We start from the raw sequence: 9,717 nt of genomic DNA, 5'->3' as shown, positions 1-9,717 counted from the left end.
TGAGAGCGACCCATTCTTTCACAAATGTTTGTAGAAACAGTCTGCATGCCTTGGTACTTGTTTTTATACACCTGTGGCCATGGAAGTGATTGGAACACCTGATTTCAATTATTTGGATGGGTGAGTGAATACTTTTGGCAATATAGTGTACTATGAGGTCTTTAAGATAAGATTGTGCCTGACCATTTATGACTTTGTCAGTAAGGAGAAGGATTTTAAATTCTATTCTGATTTTTTGAGAGCTAGTGCCAGAAAAAAAAAAAATATATATATCTAATAAAATTGGAGAAATATGATCTCTTTTTCTCATTTTTGTCAGAACACGTGCTGCAGCGTTCTGCAGTAAGTAGAAAGTATTTAGCAACAAATTGAGGCAGTCTGATAGTAAGGAATAGCAGTAATCCAACCTGGAAGTTTTTCTACATCGTTTTGAGATAGATGTTATGTAGGTGAGAAAAGGCAGTCTTTGAAATGTGTTTTATGTCGGAGTTAAAGGACAAATTCTGATCAAAGATAACTCCCAGATTCTTTACAGTGGTGCTGGAGGCCTGCGCAATGCCATCCATAACTCCCATATCATCAGACAGTGAGTTTCTAAGGTGTTGAGGGTGTAGTACTACAACTTCAGTTTTGTTTAAGTTTAGTAACAAAAAAATGCAGGCCATCCAGGTCTTTAAGTCCTGTTTTCTGATAATGTCAAATAAAGGAAGCATATGTATAGGTGAAAAGAATTGGTCCAGGCACAGAACCATGCAGAACTCTGTGACTGGCTGCAAGCACAGAGGAGTCATCATTAGCATGTACAAACTGAAACCTCTGAAAAGTAGGATTTAAACCAGCTTTGTGCAGTTCCCTTAGTGCCAATGAAGGGATCCAAGTCTCTGCAATAGGATACCATGGTGTTGAAATGCAGCACTAAGATCTAATAAGACTAGTACAGAGACAAGTCCTTTGCCTGATGCAATTAGAAGGTCAGTTTTAACTTTAACCAGTGCTGTCTCTGTGCTATGATGCACTCTAAATCGTGACTGGAAATCCTCAAATAAACTATTGTTGTGTAGAAAGTCACACAGCTGATTAGCAACTGCTTTCTCAAGAAATTTTGAGAGAAAGGGGAGGTTGGATATTAGTCTATAACCGTGGATCAAGAGTAGGCTTTTTAAGAAGAGGTTTTATTACAGCTACTTTAAAGGACTGTGGTACGTAGCCTGTTGATAAAGACAGACTGATCATATCTAATAAAGGAGAGCCAATTAAGCCAATCTTTGAGCAGCTTAGTCTGGATGGGGTCTAAAAAACAGGTTGACAGGTTTTGATAAAGAAATTATTGAAATTAGTTGGTGACAGGAGAAAAACAGCAAACAGGCATACAGTAGTTAATAAATCAATAGCGGTAAGAAGGATTAGTAAAAGTGATCTGCATTTATTGAAATAATGTGATAATACAGTAATTATACATTAGATTAATAATCTAATAGCCTTATTGATAATCATCACAACATTATAGTGGAAACACAGGACCAGCTGTCACCACTGTTCATTGCAAGAAAAAAAGTACACATTTGTTAATATTATTCCTTAAAACCAGATCTCAATAAATAGTTTGTGGCTTGTTGCCATAATCTAATTATTATTGATGAGACCATATTCCACTACGAAGTTTATTACCTGTGGTTTTTGTTTTGTATCATATTCCCTTAATAGTCATGACAGCTCCTTTCCATCTTTATATCCTAAAATTAATTAGATTTCTTCCTGGATAATACAACCCTGTTTCCAAAAAAAGTTGGGACACTGTGTAAAATGTAAATAGAAACAGAAAGTCACGTTTTGCAAAACACTGAAACCCCATATTTATGTGAAAATAGCACAAAAACAACATATCAATGTTGAAACTGAGAAATTTCATTTCAAAACTCAATTGTTTTCAGAAATCATATCCCCATTTAGAATTTGATGTCAGCAACACATTTCAAAAAATTTTGTGACAGTGGCAACAAAAGACTGGAAAAGTTGTGAAATGCTAAAAGAAAAAAGCTGGTGGAACATCTCACAATGAATTAGGTTACCTGGGAACAGGTTAGTAACATGACTGGTTCTAAAAAGAACACCCTAGAGAGGCTGAGTCTTTCTGAAGTAAACATGGGGAGATTGCAGCAAAATTAATTAAAATTACAGCAGTTGGTCTCCTCAGTTCCTAAGTGGTAAACATGACCCTGTCCCAATGTTTTGAAATGTATTGCTGGCATCAAATTCTATATGAGGATATTATTTTCACAAACAATGAAACTTCTCAGTTTCAATATCAGATATATTGTATTTGTGCTATTTTCAATTAATTATGGGTTTCAGTGTTTCGCAAATCATCACATTCTGTTTCTATTTATGTTTTACACTGTGTCCTAACTTTGTTTTGCAACAAATATAAACCAAAAATACGAAATGGCATATTAGGGGTTAATAACAAAGTAAAAAATATTTCTAAAGCACAAGCCAGATTGAGCATTAAAGAATGTCAAACCTAAATCACATGGGAGGATATAAATTGAGTGCAGTGGCAAGTCTCCCTCATTTTTGCTCTGACCACCGAAGAGGCATCTGTCTGACATTCTACAAGCCTATTTAGAAGTCATATTTAGTTGTGCCTTTGTATCACAAACAAACCTTCTGACTGGACAACCTGTCGCACAACATCCGTCATGACATCATCCAAGAATAAATGTGTTCGAAAAGATTTTATTGGAAAAAACAAAAAGTAGCTCTTCACATGAATAGAATATTACAGTTTACATTTCTAATTTAAAAATATTTTTTTCAATGACATCACACAGTCAATAAGAATAAAGCCTCAGTTCTCTTCACCCAATCAGAGCTAATCTGTGTGTCATGGGGTAGCCTCATAACGTCTCTGTTGTCTATAGAGATCAAAGGTTGAGTGGATGTTGTGTGTTAATGCGCGGGGCTTGATGTTTACTGGCACTTCCTCTGGTGGGAGGGGCTTCTGTCTTAGGAGGTCAGAGGTCATGAAGAAGAGGACGGAGGGGCTATCTACTGCCTTGTTTCCATGGCTGCAGGGGGTTGAGGCCAGCAGCAGCCTTTCTTGCAGCACCTGGCTGATGAGCTGATCCTCCTGCACGTTGATGCTGATCAGTGAGGTGAAGAGGGGCTGAGAGCGAGACACATTCACCACTACAGACACAGAGAGACAGCAGAAATCAAAGTTATGACATAGAAAATGTACATGCAATCCAAAAACCCAAAGTAAATGCAAAAATAAACAAAGGTAAAATGTAGCAGTCTAAGTTGAGTGTTAATGCTTCAATTGACTTTCTCGTTTTTACTTCTCCCAATTTTCTGATTTAAATTTCAGCAAAACAGTGCAAAAATGTAGATATGTCGTCTCTAAATTAAAGCAGCACACTAATTTCATGGGAAAAAATCATGCAATGCAGTCATGCTTTCTGGTAGGTTTGTCATTTTTACAAACTTCAGTGGAGGTTTGTTGTTACAGAGGCTTGTCTCAAGAAATCTGCAGCAGAGCTAGTTAGCTGTTAGATGCTGGTGGGCAGCAGAGCCCTGCAGTGTGTTTGGCTAACACAGCTAATAGCTAATGGAGCTATTAAGGCTTACAGCTAATGAAGCTAACACACAGCAGGACAGTTGAGTTTGAGTTTCTGTTCAGAGGAACATCAAGTGTGAATGTGTTTAATGTGACAACACAGTTTACAGTACTCACTGCAGTGTTTCAGCTGAGTATAGTTTTGAGGTAAAAGTACTTTGAGTTTGGAGTTGATTTTACATTGCTGGTTATATTTTACCAGACTTTACAAACATATTTACTCCAGTTGTATCCTGAAGTACACTGATGAGGTAATCATAGTTCGCTAACCAAGTGCTTTACTTTTACTTTAATGGAAATCTTTCTGATGAATGAATGAATGAATGGATGAATGAATGAGATACCGTTAACACAGATTCAACTCTTTTAAACTAAATGCTGAATCAGAGCACCAGTAAAATCTACACTTCCTAGTGACATTACACTGAGCTGATCTGTTATTTGTCCTGGTATAAAACTGTGGTGATGTAGTATCTGATCAGTCTGACCAGTTGCTGCAGCACATAGATAACTTATTTTTAATTAAGGGGTGTGTTGGTCTAATAAAAAACTTCAGTGAAGAATGATCCAGGCATCTTTCTCGATCCTCTGAATGTAAGAAAGGACAATGAGAGATCCTTTATGATGTTGAGGCGTGAGAAGACAAGAAATGAGTAAAATAAGAAGCATCCTGTGTGTGTGTGTGTTTTACCTTCAGTAGCTCTGGTGTTAATCAGGTTTTTGGTCCTCTCAGACCTCTGTAGAGTCTCCTGAATGGCCTTCTGGGAGTTAAACTCCAGCCCCTGCAGGATAACAGACATATTACCATGGTAACCAGCTCTTAGCCAGCTATTCATCATCTCAATGATGATTTATTGACAGCCTACTGAAAAACAGTGTGAACCTGCAGTGACTGAAGCTCTGCCTTTAGAGCCAGAGTGGTGTTTAGGTCCACCCTCTCCAGGCAGTCTGGACCTTGATTGATTGTTGCAGCAGGAGGCACTACCCCATGTCTGGGGTCTCCAACAAGCATAGGAGGAGCAGAAAAAAATGCTGTTATTTATCATTCTACTGATCAGTAACCACTGAGACAGTCTGACTGATGAGGAGAAAACAGATATAAAAGCAATACACTACTGGAGACAAAAAAAATATTTCAATGTAATAATTATTAGCTTTTAAAAGACAAAACTCCAACATGAATCTGTTGTTGGGAGGTGGTTTTAAACTTTGCATAGAAGAATAATGGAAAATATATTTTATTAGATGTTTAACAAAGCTAGACAAAGGAAAACTCAGAACGGACTGATGTTACATCTAAGTGACAAATATAGCTCAAACAGTAGTGGTGGAGGAGCTGCAAGATTTTGTGTTACATGTGTTAGGTAAGATTGTGCTGCTATGTCCTGATGCATTATAACAACACAACCACTGAAAACTTCTATAACAATATTAATAGAAAATGCACAAGCCTAGATAGTCTCTAAGACCACCGGAAAAATGCATACTTCCATAAGACATAATCATAACACACTGCCTTTGGCAGTACTACAGGTTGAAACACTTTTTGTAGCCAGCAAAAACTGAAAGCATCTCTGTTAGGCCGATTTTCACCCATGATTCCACCTGTGAGAGCTTGTGCCTGTTGAAGTGGTCCTTTTTTTTTTTTTTTTTTTCAGAAGATAGGTGTGCAGAATTTGCAGGCATTGAATTAAATCTATTCTTAATTCCACCAGTAAAATGTTCCCAGTGCCACTGGCTGCACTACAAGCCCAAAGCATGATTGATCCACCGGGGTTCAGTATCTTGCCCAAGGATACTTCATCATGCAGACTGCAGGGGCCAGGGATCGAAACCGGATGTTTTGATGAGTGGGTGACGACTCTAACTCCTGAGCCACAGCTGCCCTTTGTTCAGCAGGGGTGGGGAACCTTTTTCCATTCAGGGGCCATTTCAGTTTCTATATCTTTCAAGGGCAATACCCAATTATTGAACACACACATCAAACTAACATCTGCAATGGCTGGAACTGCTGATGATGATGCTACTAGCAGCTGGTTTTCCAGGGTTGGGTTGGTCAATCTTTAATGGAGTCCTGGTAAGAGTTAGTTTTGAAAAGAACTGCTCATAGTAGTAGGTTACCACAAAAAGAGATGCAAACATCAGTGCATGTCTCTTCAGAATAGGAATGCCCTCAGGACATCACATCACAGATTGGCCACAGAGTACCTTTTTGTGACCATATGCCACTTGGAAAGACATGTTAGTCTAGTATTTTGTGATTCTGTTAATGTCAAACCCTGCAGGCCTCAATTTATTCAGACACTCAGCGTAAACTGTCAGACTCTCATTACCATGGTGATGTCTTCTGTTCCTCCTCTGAGCTCTGATGTCAGGTTCCGGTGTTACCGTGATGACCACCGGTTCTTCAGGACACACCTGCAGGAGACCAGACACACAGCAATATGACCACACATGAAAACACAGACAGACAGACAGACAGACACACACACACACAAGGACTACAGGATGATGTCATCAGATACATACTTATCAGGGCTACAGGATGATGTCATCACATACATACATATCATGGCTACAGGATGATATCATCACCTGTGTGGTATGCTTTCTTCCTGTCTGTCCTCGGGGGTGGGGCTTCAGTTCTGGCTGGTTACTCTGCTGACTCTTCTTCATGTGTGCGTGGCCGGTCTTGGAGCCAGGGCTGAGTGTGACGGACAGGTCAAGTTCAGGACAGCAAGTCAGAGAGGAGGAAGAGGAGGAGAGGGGGAGGGGGATGGGGATGGGGTGAGGAGATGGGGGAGGAGAGAAGGAGGAAGATCTCCTCATCCTGGCAGTGAACAACAGAGTGAGACATGTTTATGTTTGTGATTTTCAGGGGAGTACTCCTTTAAAGGACGTTTGTTAATTACAAATGAGAAAGTTTCTTTTTTCTAGGAAAAAACAACACACATCCAAACGAAAACACTAAAGAAAAAAGGTATGAGCTCTTAAATACAGATAACTAACTGTGCTGTAAGAAAGTTACTATAACTGCCACATTCAATCAGTTTATGGCTGGTTACTGGACGAGGGTGGTTACAGTGCTGACGTTCATGAATAAAGGCAGTGAAATCTGCCCTTGTTTTCATTAACTGAGTTTCTAGTGACGACTAAATGCTGTCACAGCCCTGTGATTAATAAGCTTGGTAGTTTGTGTCTGGTTTTAATCGAAATGTTCATTCGTTCATTCATCTTCTATGCCGACAATCCCTTTCGGGGTTGCGGGCTGAGCCTATCCCAGCTGTCAACGGGCGAGAAGCGGGGTACACCCTGAACCGGTCGCCAGTCGATTGCAGGGCAACATATAGAGACAGACAACCATTCACGCTGACACTCACACCTAAGGACAATTATTAGAGTCAACAATTAACCTAATGAGCATGTTTTTGGTCTGTGGGAGGAAGCCGGAGTGCCCGGAGAGAACCCACGCATACACGGGAAGAACATGCAAACTTCACACAAACTCGCCCGACCCGGGGATCGAACCGGCGATCTTCTTGCTGTGAGGCACGCGCACCTGCTACCTGCTGCGCCATTCGAAATGTTCGATTTGTTTCTCAGAGTAATGTTAGCTACAGTTAACCGATGACGCGAACACATCAATAACCTATGTGTGTTACCTGATTTCATCCGGCCAGAAACGTTCCTCAGCAGCACCAGGTTCCCTCCTACAGAACAAAACCGAATCTCTCTCTGAAGATGATCTAAACGTTTTCATTAGGCTCGATTTGTTTCTACATTAAATTTCTCTTCCCGCTGTTGCTGTTGTTGTTGCTGCTGCTGCTGCTGCTGCTGCTTCTTCTTCTTCTTCTTCTTCTTCTTCTTCTTCTTCTTCTTAATGGCAGTTCGTAAATCACTTTGAACGCACATTACCGCCACCAAATGACTGTTGCTCTGCATACTTAATTCAACATGTTTAGCAAAGATAATATACCTGTGGTGGCGCTGAGGGTTAAACATCATTTCACAAAACAGTATTTTATACATTGGTATTTCATCCGGTATGATATGGTTTCATACACAACAACTTAAATGAATACCTTGTAAAGCTCATAAAATAATATGTTTTGAAAGCTTTTTCACACAATTATAAATAGAACAAATGTGTTGTTTAACTTGCACGGACAGTTTTAAAAAATGTGACTTTTGCCTGCAAATTTTGATTTGTGAATCTAAAATTTAGTCAAGATAATACACAAATTAATCAAATGGAAGTTTGAATATAACTTTGTCATATTCAGTGAATCAAAACAGTACAATTTACCACTGCAAAGACAGGGTAGATATGACTGGTAATGGTAATAAAATGCTAAAAGTTGTTTAGTATGTGGGCAACACCAAAACAGACACTAACATTTCCTTGGACTCTCCATACAAGTTGCAACTTATATCAATGTCTTTGTTGAATTTCTGCATTAACGATTAGTTAGATAGAACTTGTGAAGCATATTAAATGAATTTTTTTTCCCGGTCTTTCTTCATTAAAAAAAAACAACAACAACAACTAAACTCTTTCTCGACAAATATGAAAAAATTGAAACAGGGATTCCGTAGTCCTAATTCGACATAATTATAAAGTTGAACATGTTTGAATAATTGATCTAGCAATACAATATCACAATGAAACCAGTGTTGTAAAAACATAGATCTATTTTTATACAAAAATATATTGATTGTTCCAAATTAAAAAAAAAAAAAAAAAAAACCTGTGAGGAGGAAAGTTATGCTTGTAGAGCAAGGACCATGCCAGTCACATTTGTCTAAGAAATGAAGAGAGTTTACGGCTATTGTAGTGCTCACTCATCATGACAGATTTTGTTAAGAAAGTGAGTTTGGTTCTTCCAAACAACCCTGAACCGGTCGCCAGTCGATTGCAGAGCAACATACTGAGACAGACAACCATTCACGCTCACACTCACACCTAAGGACAATTTAGAGTCACCAATTAACCTAATGAGCATGTTTTTGGTCTGTGGGAGGAAGCTGGAGTGCCCGGAGAGAACCCATGCATGCACGGGCTAAACAGAATCAAAATCCTTAAAATCCAAATGATATCCAGCCCTAGTCACATGGTTTAGTTTTGTGGGTGATGCATGGAGTGTTTGATAGTAATACAGAATGTTTAAATGATGTGTTTCAGGTAAATGCAGAACTCACCCACATCGCTACTGTGCCTCTGCTGTCTGCATTCATGTCCCAACTGGATAACTAAACAGACAAAATAATGAAAGAGTGTTCAGAAAGAAGGGGGGAACAGCAGGACGCAATATCAGCAAGCATGAGAGACAGAGTGAACAAGAGAGAACAAGTGCAAGAGACAGGCAGATAGAGACAGAGCAAGTGAGTGAGGGACAGAGAGAAAGCAAGAGCAGGCAAGATGCAAAGAAAGAAAGCAAAAGAGATTGCGTGGGGCATTTAGGGGCTGAATGATTCAATGCATTACATGCAGTTCTACAATTCAAGAGTGGGGAAAAAAATATACATTGTGGCGGTCAGTACTGATATTGTGGCATGCCACCACAAAGTTTTCTATGGGGGAAATCCTGGTCACCTATCTTGCTTGTCTCTTTCTCTTTCATTCTTGAGTAGATGATAAATGGAAGTTTAAGGAAAAGCCTTGAAGCACCATTTAAGGGCTACTACATAAGACAACTTGATAAAAACAGTCCCTTGAGATCAGTCCCTGACATTTAGACTAAAAGACAATTGTCAGCACTATCTCTAAAGTGAACAGAGCATAGTCTGTGTTGTTGCAAGTAGATTGCGAAGGTTTGTTCATCTCTACAAAATCCAAGCTTTGAAAACTGTCAGGAATGTGTTCTAAAGGGGCTCTGCTGCTACCTCAACGAAAAGCCTGACACCCTCATAAAGGAGTTCTTGGTGAGTTGCATCATTGAGTATGAATCATAGCCTAACCAAGAGAACCACGATGGCATAGAAATGTACTGAATGGGACATTTTACAGTGTGAAAATTTATTTTTGTGTTCTCTGGTTGACAACCTACTCAATGGTGTCATTGTTCATAAATGATCTCAAACATCATTGCTTGGCTTCC

General features: G+C 39.3%; 1 protein-coding gene across 3 annotated transcripts; it reads right to left on the bottom strand.

Annotated features, from left to right (window-relative positions):
- Window positions 1–2,720: 2,720 nt before the first annotated feature.
- ppp1r35 (protein phosphatase 1, regulatory subunit 35) lies at window positions 2,721–7,498 on the bottom strand. Of its 3 annotated transcripts, none has more exons than XM_076753501.1 (6): window positions 7,282–7,498; window positions 6,215–6,449; window positions 5,953–6,037; window positions 4,503–4,618; window positions 4,311–4,401; window positions 2,721–3,189 (listed from the first exon to the last, which is right to left on the bottom strand). In XM_076753501.1, exons 1-6 carry the CDS (start codon window positions 7,377–7,379, stop codon window positions 2,885–2,887), a joined length of 930 nt encoding a protein of 309 aa, XP_076609616.1. In that variant the 5' UTR covers window positions 7,380–7,498; the 3' UTR covers window positions 2,721–2,884. The 3 variants fall into 3 exon arrangements, with proteins under 3 accessions (XP_076609616.1, XP_076609618.1, XP_076609617.1); XM_076753503.1 differs by having other exon boundaries at window positions 6,215–6,323; window positions 7,282–7,492; XM_076753502.1 differs by having other exon boundaries at window positions 7,033–7,283.
- Window positions 7,499–9,717: the final 2,219 nt, after the last annotated feature.

The sequence above is a fragment of the Chaetodon auriga genome, chromosome 16, assembly GCF_051107435.1.
Source record: "Chaetodon auriga isolate fChaAug3 chromosome 16, fChaAug3.hap1, whole genome shotgun sequence".
NCBI classification, from domain to species: Eukaryota; Metazoa; Chordata; class Actinopteri; order Chaetodontiformes; family Chaetodontidae; genus Chaetodon; species Chaetodon auriga.
Note: the sequence above shows the minus strand (reverse complement) of the source record. Positions and strands in the feature narration are given on the sequence as shown.

Excerpts from the sequence above, each read along its gene's own strand:
- ppp1r35 (XM_076753501.1), bottom strand. The coding sequence starts at position 7,379 with ATGAAAACGTTTAGATCATCTTCAGAGAGAGATTCGGTTTTGTTCTGT. Across the intron at positions 6,450-7,281 it reads TTCTGGCCGGATGAAATCAG|GATGAGGAGATCTTCCTCCT; the intron begins GTAACACACATA and ends GTTCACTGCCAG. Across the intron at positions 4,619-5,952 it reads GAACAGAAGACATCACCATG|ACCCCAGACATGGGGTAGTG; the intron begins GTAATGAGAGTC and ends TGCTTGTTGGAG.